The sequence below is a fragment of the Colossoma macropomum genome, unplaced genomic scaffold (assembly GCF_904425465.1).
Source record: "Colossoma macropomum unplaced genomic scaffold, Colossoma_macropomum, whole genome shotgun sequence".
NCBI classification, from domain to species: domain Eukaryota; kingdom Metazoa; phylum Chordata; class Actinopteri; order Characiformes; family Serrasalmidae; genus Colossoma; species Colossoma macropomum.
In genome coordinates, this window is record NW_023494805.1 from 39,320,439 (window position 1) to 39,336,697 (window position 16,259).

At 39.1% G+C, this 16,259-nt stretch overlaps 1 protein-coding gene across 2 annotated transcripts; it reads right to left on the reverse strand.

Moving 5' to 3' along the window:
* Positions 1 to 1,295: 1,295 nt before the first annotated feature.
* On the reverse strand, positions 1,296 to 16,119 carry si:ch73-344o19.1 (mucin-12). Of its 2 annotated transcripts, none has more exons than XM_036597613.1 (5): positions 15,837 to 16,119; positions 11,808 to 12,092; positions 8,729 to 9,016; positions 6,771 to 6,937; positions 1,296 to 5,007 (listed from the first exon to the last, which is right to left on the reverse strand). In XM_036597613.1, exons 1-5 carry the CDS (start codon positions 15,901 to 15,903, stop codon positions 4,963 to 4,965), a joined length of 852 nt encoding a protein of 283 aa, XP_036453506.1. In that variant the 5' UTR covers positions 15,904 to 16,119; the 3' UTR covers positions 1,296 to 4,962. The 2 variants fall into 2 exon arrangements, with proteins under 2 accessions (XP_036453506.1, XP_036453505.1); XM_036597612.1 differs by having other exon boundaries at positions 8,729 to 9,025.
* Between the last annotated feature and the right edge of the window lie 140 nt (positions 16,120 to 16,259).

Genomic DNA, 16,259 nt, shown 5'->3' on the forward strand with positions numbered 1-16,259 from the left:
AAAGTTTAAACCAGGAATTTAGATATTTTATATAATGGAAAATTGTTAGAATGACTAATTCTTCACTTATTTATTGTTCATAAGTGGACTTATACTATGAACTTATTCAGCTAAAAGGATTTTTATTTTTTTTGTTTACGTTACTTGTTGAAACTGTGAAATATCGTTATTATATTTAGATTATTAAATGTAATATTTTTGAAATGTAATATTATTATTATTGGAAAATGTAATGTAATATTAATGTATTTATTATGAGTTTATGTTCTGAGATGTGCTCTAAGCTGTACGGCTTGACTGTTTTTCAGTTTTCTTATCTATTTTTGATGCCATTTCAAGTTTTATGCTGTAAGGTTAGATTTTAAATTTACATTGTTTTAATTAACGGCTGCAAAAAACAGCATAACTTAATGATACTATTGATATCAGATTTGTATGTATTTAAATATAAGTATTATGGTTTTTACTTGTAAATGGAACCAGAAAACTGTGTGAGCAAACTTAGCTATTTGATTTATTATCTCGAGTTTATTAAGCTCTATTAAATCATTTAAATCTGTTCAGTGTTTTCAGCCGTTTGACCTGCAGCCACAGAAATAAACTTTTCATCAGTCCAGAAAATGTGGAGGATGAGGATCCTTTTCACACTTATGGTAAAATATTTACAGCACTGTACAAAAGTCAGAGACCACCCTTCATTTATTTAAGTGGGGAAAAAAACAGTTTTTAAAAAATAGTTAAACGCTACAGAGAAAATGTGGCTCCTAACAACCACCTGGAAGAGCTGGTCGACACCAAAACTGCCCCCATCAGATAAACAGCACTTAAAGCTTTCATCTCTGAGAGAGAGGAGAAAATCAAGCTGCTTCAGATCTGAAAACATCCACAGGTGTTTCTGTCCATCCTTCCACTGTGAGAAGACGACTCAGCGCTGTGGGTCTGAAAGGATGTGTAGCTGTCACTGAGAAAAGGAGACGGACACATCAAACAAAGAAGCTGAACAATGGACTGACCACCCCAGAGTCCAGACTTCAACCACTGAATGTGTTTGATTACTTCAGAAAATGATCAACCAGCTTCTAAGACTGAACTTTGGAGGTGTGTCTGCAGATTCTTTGAGGAACTGAAAGTGAGTCTCCTGAAAAGAATGGAAGCTGGAATGAAGGGAAAGATATTCTGCTTCTTTCCTGACACTGAAAAATGAATATCTTGTACTTTATGGCTGTTTTGACTGGAAATTAAATAACTGAAGGGTCTCTGACTTTTGTTTTCAGCAAGTGAAACGACGAAACTTTCTAAAAACTTTATTGCACAAGGAATTTGTTTTATTACAAACGGCTGCTTTACAGTTCACACTCACACATCAGTAGTGATATAACACAGTATAAGATTTTTACAGTAGAACAGATTTGGCACAGTAGTACAGTAGGCACTATGTTTACCACAGATCCTAAAGAATTAAATACAGTGCATTACATTTCAAATACAAATTCTTACTTTAAAGTCAGTTTTTTTTACCTTAAACACTGATTCCAAAATAAACAGTCACACACTTTAAAACGTAAGTCTGCTCTAATGGACCTCCTGCACTAAAGTCCTGTCACAACCTAATGATAGGCCTAAATACTATTACATTTCTTAGAAAAAGCAACTGTATTGAAATACCTACTAGAAAATACACATAAATCCTTCAGACGCTCTAGAAGAATGTAATTCAAGCAGTTCTCCATTACTACAACCCCATTTCCAAAAAAAGTTGGGACGCTGTGCAAAAAGTAAATAAAAACAAAATGCAATAATGTGCAAATGATTCAAACCCTATATTTCATTGAAAATAGGACAAAAACAACAAATCAAATGTTGAAACTGAGAGATTTTATTGTTTTTTGAAAAATATCTGCCCATTTTGAATTTGATGCCAACAACACGTTCCAAAAAAGTTGGGATGGGGGCCTGTTTACCACTGTGTTTCATCACCTCTTCTTTAACAACACTCTGTAAGTGTTTGGGAACTGAGGAGACACTGCTGTAGTTTAGAAAGTGAAATGTTTTCCCGTTGTTGTTTGTTATAGGATTTCAACTGCTCAACAGTTCGGGGTCTCCTTTGTTGTATTTTTCATTTCATCAATCGCCAAATGTTTTCAGTGGTGACAGGTCTGGACTGCAGGCAGGTCAGTTTAGCACCTGGACTCTTTTAATATGGAGCCATGCTGTTGTAATACATACAGAATGTGGTTTGTCATTGTCTTGCTGAAATAATCAAGGCCTTCCCTGAAAAAGACGTTGTCTGGATGGCAGCATATGTTGCCAAAACATGTATATATCGTTCAGCATTAATGGTGCCTTCACAGATGTGCACGTCACCCATACCATGTGCACTAAGGCCCCCATACCATCATGAATACTGACTTTTGAACTGTGCACTGATAAAAAGCTGAGTGGTCTTTAGCCCGGAGGACACAGTGTCCATGATTTCCAAAAAGTTTCAAATGTTGATTTGTTGGACCACAGGACACTTTTCCACTTCCCCTCAGTCCATTTTAAATCAGCTCGGGCCCAGAGAAGGTGGCAGCATTTCTTCCAGCAAATACTGGTTTTTGGCCTTGTCCCTTACATACAGAGATTTCTCCAGATTCTCTGAATCTTTTAATGAAATTATGTACTGTAGATGATGAAAAGCAAAAGTTTTTTGCTATTTCATGTTGATAAACGTTATTCTTGAAAAGTTGCACTATTTGACCATGCAGTCTTTCACAGAGTGGTGAACCCCTCCTGATCTTTACTTCTGAAAGACTCAGCCTCTCCGGGATGCTTTTTTATACCCAATCACATTACTGACCTGTTGCCAATCAACCACCAGGTGTTTTTTTTTAGCAATACACAACTTAACCTGCCTTTTGTTGCCCCTGTCCCAACTTTTTTGGAATGTGTTGTTGGAATCAGATTCAAAATGGGCAAATATTTTTCAAAAAACAATAAAAATGTCTCAATGTCAACAATTGATATGTTGGCTTTGTACTATTTTCAATGAAATATAGGGTTTAAATCATTTGCACATCATTGCATTTTGTATTCATTTACATTTTGCACAGCATCTCAACTTATTTGGAAATTGGGTTGTACAATATAAACACTAAAATGTACAAAACATATTCAGCATTTTCTACAAATGAAAATGTTAAAGACCAGATATGGCAGTGGTTTCATAGTTAACCACTCTGGCTGATCTCTTTTAATGTCTCTGAGAAGGCAAGAAAAAGAATTCCACCCATTCTTTGACTCCACTTACCTTAACAAGGCCCTGCGTTCATTCACTTCCTACTTTGTATGTAATGCATTTGCTATTCATGTTTACTTTAAAGGGCCCATTAATTTCTCCTCACAGTTTGGAAATAAGAGTTGTAAACACTGATAAAGTACCATTCGGCCTCCGACCCATACAGTCCATATATGGAAATTAAGCTGCAAAAACAGCCCCTTTTGAATTCATTGTTTTTTGTGACCTCACCAAAAACAATGCATTTACATATATTCGCCCTTTCAGCCTCCAGCAGTTTAGCCACGCCCAGTTATTATTCTACATAATTAAATGGTTGAGATGAAAGTCATTCAGGGTGGTTTGGTGTGAAACACTGTTCTAGACAAACTTACAGTCAGAACTGTTCACAGTGGTGGTGATAGGAACCAGACGTCCATCTCTAAAAGCTCCCTCACAGAAAGCTATTACAAAAATAATTGGTATGAATACAGTGTTCAGGCCTGAGTCATTCTTTTACCACAGTTTTGAGAAGATTTTGGCTTAAAATATCTTCTTTATTTGAACCCTCCTCTCATGTTGCAGGTCAAATTGATCCGTTTCAAACTTTAAAAATATGGGAAAAATATTGAAACCTTTTCTAATGGGTCATTTAGTGTGAATTGAACTGACTGGGTCAGTTTGACCCGGAACAGAAGAGATGTTTGTTTGTATTAGTCAACATGCCGACATGACAGAAAATGTGTCGAAAATTTTAAAAAGTCTAAATAAGAATTAATAAAACAAAAGTGTTGAATGTTTAGTTTTTGCCGATGTACAGAAAAACAATTTGAAAATGATTTTTTTTATAAAAACAAGTAAATTATTAAAAATCATCTGTAATGGGTGAAAAACGTGATTACGCTACATATTAATTACATTCATTTTAATCGAGCTAAAGAGAATGTTTATGGAAGGAAAGACATTTTTAATGTTTTGGATGGTTAAATATGCATCAGGTCCATTTGAGCATCATATGCGCTGCCTGATGTCTGACACATTGTTTAATGATAGTTTTGAGATCAAATTTTGGCCTAAAGTGTATTTGTAAAACCAATTTCTGGTGGAGAGATACATACAGGGTGTTCTAAGGCAAAATAGTCCCCAAAGAAAATATATTTTTCAGGTTTATTACTATTTTACCATCTTCAACCTTTCATATAAAACTCAAAAGACTCGTGTAGGTTCACTGGTGGTTCTGGATAGTAAATAAAATGGCTATATCTGTGTTGTAGTCATGGTGACTGCTGGTTCCCATCACCACCACTGTACAGAAATCAGAGTCTGTAAGTTGGATTTCTATTAGTTCTTACTAGGTTTATATTAGTCATGTACTAGTTTTTTTGGCATAATATCAAAACTGAGGTCATTTACATGTATCAGTCTTAAAGGCTCAGCCGGTAAATACTAAGGGAGGTTTTGGTATATAAACCCAACCAAATGTCATAAGTGAACCTCTGGAAACTGTGTGTTATATGTGATTTGATCACATGATCATATGGCTCACAAATGTAGGACCTACTTTTTAAATTGAAAGCCTCTCGGGAAATCCACCAAACAATTCTGGCCATTTTGGGCAGTGCCTGGTTTGGTTCTTAGGACCATCAACAGCAGTTTCAGAAGCCTGAGGGTCTTCAGTTACAAAAACGGTGGCCCTGAGTTCCATCTTAATACGAGTATCTCGACAATGGAGTGTCCTCCAGGAGATCATCCTGTCAGAAAGACAATCAAAGACACGAGTCAAACATGATGTGAAGTCTTCTTTGCTACCTGATCACTGGGAGCGTGTTTAGTTTTAAAGGGCTCATATTATGTTATTATTTTTCTCAGTATTGTTTTTAATGGTTAATGTAAATATGTACAAATATAAAAACAAAATGGCAAAAATGCCCCTTTTATAATTAACTAAATTCACAAAACTGAAGAATGACCATATTTCCACCTTGTCAGCCTATAGTAGTTTAGCCCCGCCCAATCAAAATGAAGTTATTGAACTTTGTACAACAGTTAGTTCCGGCCACGCAAGCTGATTGGTTGAGAAGCGTTCTAACCGTGCTGTTATTTCGCCATAACAGAAAATGGACACTTTTAAGATCACATTTGACCGACAGCCGATTTGGTCAGACTCTGAAGATGAGACGACACTAAATTCCCAAACTGTCATCACCACTGAGCAGCTTTTCAGTCGGCAGCTGTGACAGAAGAACAGCTAAACAACCTGGAATCAGCCAGAAATGAACCCAACACCATTCGCCAAACTAAACGGGCTGTAAGAAGCTTTACAGACTGGCTGGAACAAAACAACATTAATACTGAGCTAAACTTGATATTGCGTCAGTTTTATGGCTCAGTCTGATTTGGTCAGACTCTGAAGATCAGACTACACGTTTGGCGAATGGTGTTGGGTTCATTTCTGGCTGATTCCAGGTTGTTTAGCTGTTCTTCTGTCACAGCTGCCGACTGAAAAGCTGCTGAGTGGTGATGACAGTTTGGGAATTTAGTGTGAGGAGCTGGAGAACGAACTGCCGGCTGTGCAGCGAGTGGGCGGAGCTTGTTACTCTGACGTAGCAACAAGCTGCTCGTTAAGGAACTATAATTTGGCGGAAGGAACTGCGAACATTAAAACATATTAAACGCCGCGTTCACGGCCCAGTTTATTAATTTATTACTTTATTTAACTGATGATCTACGGCGACCAAATCACAGCCATGACGTTATTTCGCGATAACACACTCCCTCTCGAGTTCTATTGCTTAAGAAGAGTATTTCAGCCTGTACTGCTAAGGTAACGAGTGCAAACGCTGACTTCTAGAGTGAAATTCATTACACTCAACCCTTTATGATTTCAGGGAAATCAAAAAATATGTGTTGGTAATTTTTAGTTAATTTTCATTTAAAGCTGCACTCAGTAAGTTTTGGGGATTTGGAGACCTCTCTGGTGGAACGTGAAATTCCACTATGTAATGTCGGTTGTGTTTTGGACCCCTTCGCCAAACAGAAGAGTATGATGATTGCGGAAAAATCATTGATGGTGATGCTGGCTCTTCTTATTCGTTATTATATAATTATTATTATGATTATTTCAGGCTTGACAGGCGACTCGCAGCAGCACACACACTGTTTTTTAGTGTTTGTTTTGGTTGGAAACAAAAGGGTTAAAATCAAAGACAGAAAATCGTCCAATCAGGATGTTTTTCTCTGTGGTATCTACACAGATACAGCCAAGCGAGCTCTCTCATGGGTCAGGACTTCAGGAGCTGAACAGAAGGCCTTATACGCTAGATTATCTACCAACATAACTGGGAAAATCACTAAAAATCAATATAAGTCTGCAGGGGACACTTTATTCCAGCGGTTCTCCCCCTGGAGTGGTGGATTCAGTAGTGCAGCCTCTGTATACTATCTAACATGTGTATCTATGGTTTTATCCCAGAGAAGGAAAAGACTAATAATGGTGAAACTAGCGGAGGCTCACCATGGGCAGGTCCTGCAGCCGATGGAACTCTGGATGCTCACTTTGCTGGCGAAACCTGAGGAAGAGCATTACGGAGACCAAAGCAGTGCTGACGATGAAGATGGAGACCAGAGCAGCGAACAGGGGGTCCCACGGAGAGGCGTGAGGCACTTTGACTGAATCTGAATCTTCGGAATATAAACACAGCATGGAGTGTAATGCAAACACAGAGATTAGACACTGAAATGACTCAAGAAGCATGTAAACTCTGAAAAGTCACTCATAGTGGAGACATTCTGTGGTACAGGTTCTAGACTTTCATTTCGCTGCTGTCGGAACAAAACTTTGTAGCTCCGTTTTTGACGTTTTTCAGTTTTTGACATCATTTGAAAACGCCTGTTACCCTTTGCATTGTGTGTCAATTTCATGATGAATGGACCAAAAGAAACGGCCCAAAATGACTTGGAAAACGTCTGGTTCCATTGACTTACATTAACAGCAAAATATGTTTTAGATACAAGCTTTTGTTCTGACAACAGCGATTTGTGTTTGTAAATAGAAGAGGATGTATTTATTGTGATTTGCAGTTGTAGTTTCTGACATCAAAACAAGCAGAAAACTATAAACAAATATTTAAAAGTATAGAAATATAATTAATATTTGCACGACAGTGACAATATACGCCATTCTACTGAATTAGCTCAAACTCCGGTTCTGCAGTAAAAAAACAAAAGTATTCATTCAGATCTTAGATATTTACAAGGATTATGTTATGATCTACTTAAACCAAAGGCATTAATTGAGATATTATAAGCTAAATGTGTACAAACTTTTCAGTTAATTTTTATGTAAAGCTGCATTATGTAAGTTCTGGGAATTTGGCGACCTCTCTGGTAGAAATGTGTAATTGCACGCTACATGTGGAAGAACATTTTTAATGCCGACTGTGCTTCGGACCCTTTCCCTGAGCAGATGAATATGATGATCGCGAGCGCGTCGAAAGAATATGATGATACAAAGTCATCAACCCCTAAATTTACACCTGTGAAAAACACATTTTTATATGTATTTTTATGGGTTTTTTTTTTATTACTTTAAAAGTTGAAAGATGTAGATGTATCATGTTAAATTTTAATGAAAAACTTTTTTTAAAAAAATACTGTTCCATGTTTTCATGTCAGTACCGAAACACCGAGTTTTAGTCTGTAGACGGAGCCTTATTTTAGCCACACCCCTGCATTTTAGAACAGGAAGTGAGACTGCATCCCTGTCATTCATAGCCACATGGTGAGCAGTTAGATCCCATTGTTTTGAGGTAAAAGTCTGAAAATCAGTGTGGAACATTAAGAATTGTCACTACTGAAACACATTTTTTTGTTTTTTTGTGTATTATGATTTTATGTGTGTACAGCTGTTCAAGGCTATATTTGCTAGTCAGGTACTGGCTAGCTTTTTTGAGTTCTGCTCAAAATTAGCCAAAATTGTCACCACTGAAACAGTCACTACTGAAACATTTGTTTCGGTAGTGATATGATTGTTTCGATAGCGACAAAATGGAATGTTCAATCATTTATTGTAATAAATTAAATATAATTAAAGTACAGGACGACTTAAAGCAGGATTTTAGTATAAAATCTAAGTCAATTAAAAGTCCCGAATGTTTTTTCAACTCTGACGTTGAACCAGTTCAGTAAACTGGTTCATACTGGTATGTCTGATTAGACAAAGTGCCCCCCTTTAATATCTTAATGTCCCCCTTTTCTGCTATAGACTGAACACGAGGCCCAGTCAGCAGTCAGTTAACACGTAACAGAAGTAGAAGCTTCTGTTATTTGTTAACTACTTTAGCCTTCTGGCTTTAGTGCTAAAAGAAGCCAACTTCAGACCCCCAACATCTCTCGGTGATCAACTACATTTGAGTTAAGGGGACAAGAAGGTATAAATTAGATGTTTTGGCTGAACCTCCACAGTCCACAAACCTTCATCTCCAACATCCAGTTCAGACGCTCCATCCTGGTGCGGGTTCTCCACAGGAACAGGTCCAGTGGGCTGGGTTTTGTCCGTCAAGGCAGTCCAAGTGGAAGCTGGACTGGAAGAAGGAACTGAAGAAGCTGTCTGAATCGTCTCAGAGGAGCTGAAGGTGGACTGATGAGACGTTTGATGTTCTTCACTAAGACTGGTAGAGGCTGCAGTAGAGGCAGTTAAAGTCATCATGGATCCTGGAGTGATGGTGGTGCTCCTCAGTGAGGTGAGAGCTGGACTGGTATCTGAGGAAGCTAGAAGAAGTGAGGAAAAGGCAGAAGAAGAGCTGAAAAGTCTGAATAGGACTATACGGAGAAGGAAACTACGAGAAAGAAGAGGCAGGCGAAGAAGAAGAAGAAGGAGGAAGAGAAGCTGTGAGTTCACTGAGTGCAGTTTGGTCAAATTATGTGTAGAACCTTTTTGAAAAGGGTTCTATATAGCACCAAAAAAGGGTTCTTCTGTTATAACACACCTGGCAGTGTAACAATAGAAGAACCCTTTTTGTTTTTAAAATACGCAGCTCAACCAATCAGATTTTAGATCTGGAACTATCAGTTTTTTTATAAAATCTATTTAAAAATAAAATAATTCACAATTACATTTTTTTTATTACAAATTATTCAAGGTACATCCCACATAGCGAGAGTACAGGGGGCCACTGTAGGCCCACTGATGGCAAAGCTGACAGCCCACTGGCTTTTTGCTCAGCGTTTTCCAGGTGGTCCACTAGTGGTTAAGCAGAGTATTAGACAAAATGGCACCTTTCAGCACTTGTTTTCCACTTACAGTCCAATTTACCTATTTTTCTTTTTTCATTATCCTTTGTAAATTACTTTAGTAAATAATTTTAACAGTAATATCATAAATAAAACCGGATATACAGCTGTAACCAATCAGAAACAACATTTTCAACCAAATCATTTTATATTAGGCCAAGTTATTCATTTTTTTCTCTCAGTTGTTTGTAATAATTGTCTTAGTTTATTTTTCAAAATAAAATGCTGTGTGAATTCAAACTCTAAGGAGAATAAAAACTAGTTAAACCTGGTATGCAGGATGGTAATCTGGGTGGTCCAGGGGGTGGGGGGTGGGGGATTTGGGGGTGTGGACCAGCAGTGGCTATACAGTGCCGACATTATCGAGCCAGTGGACTGACATATGCTTGTTATCTGAGATGTGAATAATCGATGAGGTAAACAAACATTCCATGAGTTTGGATATGTGTTTGTTTTAATAACCCTGTCTGTCTCTATTACAAAACAAGATGATTCAAAGCACGGGCATCATGAACGGCCCCAACATGACCCAGAGTAAACCAAGAGCGAGGCACATTTAGCCACACTAAATATAGCCATGTCTCCAGTATACTGATCGCATGAATACGTCAGTATTTACAAACCGCAGCCAAAACTTTGTCATGTTCCTGGACTCCACCTCCTCGTATAACTGTTATTAATGTCTAGCAGTGCCATAAAGCACACTGGATTCTTAGCAAAACGTGCAAAACTCCAAGAAACCGCCCTACGTGGGACAGCCTGTTCTTCAATGTGTCAGACATTTTATTTAAGAGATCAGCTTATTCTGGAAGACCTGTGCAAGAAGTTTAAAGGAGCAGAACAGTGAATTTACTCATATCTCCCTATAGCCCTGAACCATAGTGGACAACCGAGACTATTTATTCATTTTACTGCGTTTATAACTCTATGGAAATAAAAACATATTTCTCTATAATGTTAATTCAGGTTTATTCAGTCCCAATTTCAGTATTTTATACTATGTTTATTTTCACACATATGGCAGATTTACTAGGCCTGTATGGTCAAAAGTATCGGACACTGCTCCTAATTATTGAGTTCAGTTTGAAACCATTGCAATGCATTAGGTATAAAATCAAGCAGATAGCCATGCAGTCTCCATAGACACGCACTGGCAGTCAAATGGGTCGTGCTGAAGAGCTCAGTGACTTTAAACGTGGCACTGTCATGAGATGCCACCTCTGCCATAAGGCAAAAATTTCTGCCCTGCTAGATCTGCCCCAGTCAAGTGTAAATGCTATTATTTTGAATTGGAAGTATCTAGGAGCGGCAGAGGGCGGGGCCGCCGGTGTTGAAATCTCCTATCCTGTGTTACATCACCAACTACAGAGTTCCAAACTGCCTCTGGAGGCAGCAACATTTGGCTGAGGAGGGATAATGATCTGTGGCTGTTTTCCAGGGCTTGGGCTCGGCTCTTTAGTTCCAATAAAGGGTGATGTTAATGTTACAGTATACAAATACATTTTAGACAGTTGAATTCTTCCAACTTTGCCTCAGCAGTTTGAGGAAGACCCTTTCCTTTTCCAGCTTGACTGAGCCCCCGTGCCCAAAGCGAGCTCCATAAAGACATGGTATGACGGATTTGATGTAGAGGAGCTCCAGTGGCCTGCACAGATCCCAGACCTCAACCCCACCTTAGGGATGAATCTGAACATCACCTTCTCGTCTAAAATCAGTCCTGACCTCACAAATGCCTTTTAAGCTAAAAGGGCACAAATTCCCACAGACACAGTCCAAAATCTTGTAGAAACCTTCCCAGAAGTGTGGAGGCTGTTATAGCTGCCAAGGGCAGCCAGCTCCATGTAAACACCCATGGTTTTGGAATGGGATATCCGACAAGCTCATTTAGGTTGCAGCCAGATGTCCACATACTTTTGGACATATAGTGTCCAGTATAGTGTATGTGCATGAAAAGTATCAGATATTGGCCCACAGTTCCAGTTAACAGTGTTCTTAACTATATAACCTTGACTTTACTGTTTCCCCAGAGCAGTTAGCAAATGTGACAGCTAGTAACAAGAACTATAATCGTACCATTAGCAACACTTTGGACTCCAACCAGCGCTATTAAATTTAAGCCGCTGGACCAAACCTGGCCCACATTTAGCCTGAAATAAACACCTGAAGTGTGCTGGACGCCATTTGTTGATTTCCTCGAGATGTTTGCCATGATTAATGATGAAAAGGATGCTTTTATAATAATTTTTTCTTTAGTTTTTACCTTGTGTCGTCTCTGTGCTGCGTCCAGGTGCAGGCGTTTGAGTGCTGGCTGGAGAGGGTGAGCTGACTGCCATGACCGCAGTGTGTGTGCTGGGGTCAGTTGGAGGAGAGAAGGCCGTGGCTGCAGCGTGTGAAGTCTCATTGTGAGGGGGAAACTCGCTCACGTGGGTGGAATCAGGCTGGGTCTCCATGACGTTACTCTTTGGGGTCACATGGAGGGCAACGGAGATCACCTCATTTAGGGTCAAACCAGGCGTCAGTGCTGGGGAGGAGGCAGTGGACTCACCTAAATGACAGGAAAAAAAAGCAGTGAATGTTACCTAAACTTTGGTTTACAGAACTAAACTATAATAAACATCATATAATAATATATAATAGTCTTAACCCATCAGGGAGGGTCTCTGTGCTAGCTGAGCGTTTCCTCTCCATGATAAATGGGAGTGGTGGGAGAGGGAGGTCAATATAGCATTGGTTAATATTATGTTGACAGGAAAACAAGACCTAGAAAACAAGTAGCTTTTTCTGCAGCCCCCCTAGAGAAAATCAACTCGGATATTTCTAATTAATATAATAAAATAAAACATGTTTCCTCATAACCCTCAGACAACTAGGACACTGTTGCCTTTCTGGGTGTGAAATATTGCGTTGAGCTGCTAGTGAGCAAAGAGGGGTGAAAGAAGAGGGCTGAGACCTGCCTGCTGTGAAAACAATTCACGTCCTTGCACAAAGACGCATTTAAACACAATGAAAACACTTTTATAATTGGAAAAATAATTGGAAAAGATTCAAATCTAGTTCGCTTACAGTTTTGTAAATCATACACATTTCTATTGAAACATATTTCAACAACATTATTGAAGCAAAAAAAGCATCCAGAACAGACGGAAAAAGGATTTTATGACTACTCCAGGCTAAGTGACATTTTGCCTTAAATAATAACAAGGTAAAACAATGTCAAATTCAGGACTAACTATAAGGCCCTGTATATGGAACCCACTTCACTTCCTCGCTTTTATACTTATATAACTTACACGTTAGTTTTATAGTACTTATTGAAATTAATAACTGATTAATGAATAACAAAGACTGTGGTTTATTGATATATTCATTTATTTTAATAGTGTAATAATGTGCTCTCAGTGTTGCTCCTAATCCTTAAATTGTGCTTATAGTGAATGTGAAAAATATATAGTTATAGTAAAAAAAATAAAAATGACACAATTTCCCCCTCACTCCAAATGTAGTTGATAAACAGAAACATGTTTGGTGTCTGAGGTTTTGCACTGGAGCTGTAAGGCTAATGTAGCTATATGTAATAGACATGTATGAGCAATTAGCATTATCATCACAAACTTACCTCAAACCATGTCGAGATGTTAAATAATCTCAAAGAGTCGTTTGTGTGGTTTCTGACACTGTATGTGTATAAAATTGGACAAAAATTCAAAAAATTCAAAATTCAGGATTGAAGTCTGTTTACTCGGCAGCCATCTTTACAACACCGCCAGGCAGTTATTTCCAGCCATACAAGACCAGACTCCTCTCTCTGAATCGGGAGAGACTAAAATGCTCAAAACTGAAGGTTAAATTACTGTTTAAGAAACTTATTTGAAATCACTCATAAAATCTGACACAAATCTCATAAGTAGTTTGTAGCATTCGGCTCAATTACTCACAAAAAAGGTTATTGTTTAGGTTGTTGTGGTTACTGCACTTGCGCAGATCTCCGCAATGATGGGGGACTTTTCCCGCTAGCGCCTCAATATCACTTACCCTTCCCCGCTCGCAGCATAATAGACGTTTTAGCAATTAGCATCATGTAAACTGCATGCCTAAATCATCACAAGCTTGCCTCAAACCATGTTGAGTTGTTAAAAAATCTCAAAAAGACTCATTTGTGTGGTTTCTGACACTGTATGTGTAAAAAATTGGACAAAAATAGAGACAAAATTCAGGCTTAGCGGCTGCTACAAAAGTCTTTATTGGAAAGTCTGTTCACTCGGCGGCCATCTTTGCAACACCGCCAGGCAGTTATTTCCAGCCATACAAGACAAGACTCCTGTCTCTGAATTGGGAGAGACTAAAATGCTCAAAACTGAAGGTTAAATTACTGTTTAAGAAACTTATTTGAAATCACTCAAAAAATCTGACAAAAATCTCATAAGTAGTTTGTAGCATTTGACTCAATAATGCACAAAAAAGGTGATTGTTTGGGTTGTTGTGGCTACTGCACTTGCACAGATCTCCACAGTGAGGGGGCGCTTTTCCAGCTAGAGCCTCAATATCACTGACCCTTCTCCGCTCACGGCATAACCAGCAAGCTAACCGGCTCTTTTAATGTGTATTTTTACAAATAGACACCATATTGAGTGTTACAAGCTTTCCCATTCATATTTTAACCAGTGACCAGCCTTTATAACATCTCTGCTGCTACTCGTTTTTAGCTATGCTAATGTTCTTTTGTCCATTTTTATAAATAATAATATGTCGTAAGCAGGTCTCTCTGAGATTACTGCACAACTGGACAGGGTTTGAGGTAAGTTTGATTATTTAGGTTGGGCTATAAAAATCTATTATGTATTAGCGACTTTAGCCTTGTAGCTTCAATGCTAAAACTAAAGAAGCGCCAAAAAGTCCATCTGGGGTAAGGGACAAACTGTATAAATTTGATTTTCAGCCAATTTACAGCACTTCAGACCAGTGTTTGGCTCTGAATCTGCTAGCGGTCAGTACAAAGCAGCTGTGACCTTTAACTGCTTTAGAAGTGCAAAGCAGCAAACAAGCCAAATGCATCCAAAAAAAAGAGAAATTATGGAAGCAGATCTCCTGAGAAATCTATGAAAACACTACAATAAAAACAGACCAAGGAAACGGATGAATCTGATAAATATTCAGAGCTGAGCTGCGTTCATTAACTCGAGCTGAAGTGCACAGCATGAATTTTAAATCAAGTCCCAGGATGAAGTTCTCACTTTGAGGAGCCAATTAACAGATTCTGAGGAAAATCCTAAAAAAAGGAGGAGCGTCTCCGTCTCCAGCAGACTTGGTGAGGAAGCCAAACAAAGGAGTTTGGCGTCAGGCCTTTGTTTGTGCTAAAACCGTCCACTTCATTAAAAACACCTCCTTCTTTCTACACTCGTTGTCCATTTTATCAGCTCCACTGACCACCTAGGAGCACTTTGTAGTTCTACAGTTACAGACTGATTGTACATTGTTAGCCCCCTTCCACCCTGTCCTCAACGGTCAGGACCCCCACAGAACCACCACAGAGCAAAGTTTTTAAACACCTCAGTGTCACTGCTGGACTGAGAATAGTCCACCAACCACAGATATCCAGCCAACAGCGTCCTGTGGGCAGCGTCCTGTGACCACTGATGACGGACTAGAGGATGACCAACACAAACTGTGCAGCAGCAGATGAGCTATCGTCTCTGACTTTACATCTACAAGGTGGACTGACAAGGTAGGAGTGTCTAATAGAGTGGACAAGGAGTGGACACAGTGTTTAAAAACTCCAGCAGCACCACTGTGTCTGATCCACTCGTACCAGCGCAACACACACTAACACACCACCACCACGTCAGTGTCACTGCAGTGCTGAGAATGATCCACCACCCAAATAATACCTGCTCTGTGGTGGTCCTGTGGGGGTCCTGACCACTGAAGAACAGGATAACAAAGTAGGCAGAGAAACAGTCTGTAAACAACTGATATCCAGGTTTTAAAATTTCACACAGTCGTAAATAAATTAATTAATTAATCATATATGCCAAGTGGTCCAATTAAATCTAAAGCCACACCCTAATTAGAAATGGCAGGTAAATTAGCATATATTCAAATTCATATCTGTTTACATTACAGTGTTGCTGTTTTAATAAACATTTGGCTTTGACTCTCAATGGCTGCCAAACCTAGTGACTCTAAGTGTTTATGCACTCCACACCCTAATCTAGCAGACTTTTAAGGGGTTAGGTTTAGTAAAAAAAATGCAGATCTACAAAAAATCTGTGTCATGCAGGAGAATGTTTACCTTTCAGCTCAGATGTGCTGGTGAGCAGCAGGATGATCCACATTATAACGGCCACTCCAGTCTCCATTTTCTGCTGTCTGGAGCTGCTGGAGTCTGCTGGCCTTTTACTTGATGGCGAATATCATGTCTAAAAATATCCTCAGGGGCTGGGCAGCGCTGAGAGAGGCCTGGCCAGGCCTGCAGGCAGGAGATCCCGGGCTGTGTTCACTCGACACACGGCTCTGATTCCTTTCTCGGGTCCGTTTTCTGCCGCTGATCAGCTCTGAACCTGTGCGCTCCAGCCACTGTGTTCATTTTCTGCCGTGTCTTCATTGGTTGCTATGGTGATGACGCAGGCGTGGGCGTCGCAGCCTGGCAACGGCGTTTACCTCCGTGACGAAAGATTCTTATTAACTCGAGTTAAAAGGGAAACTCCACCTATGT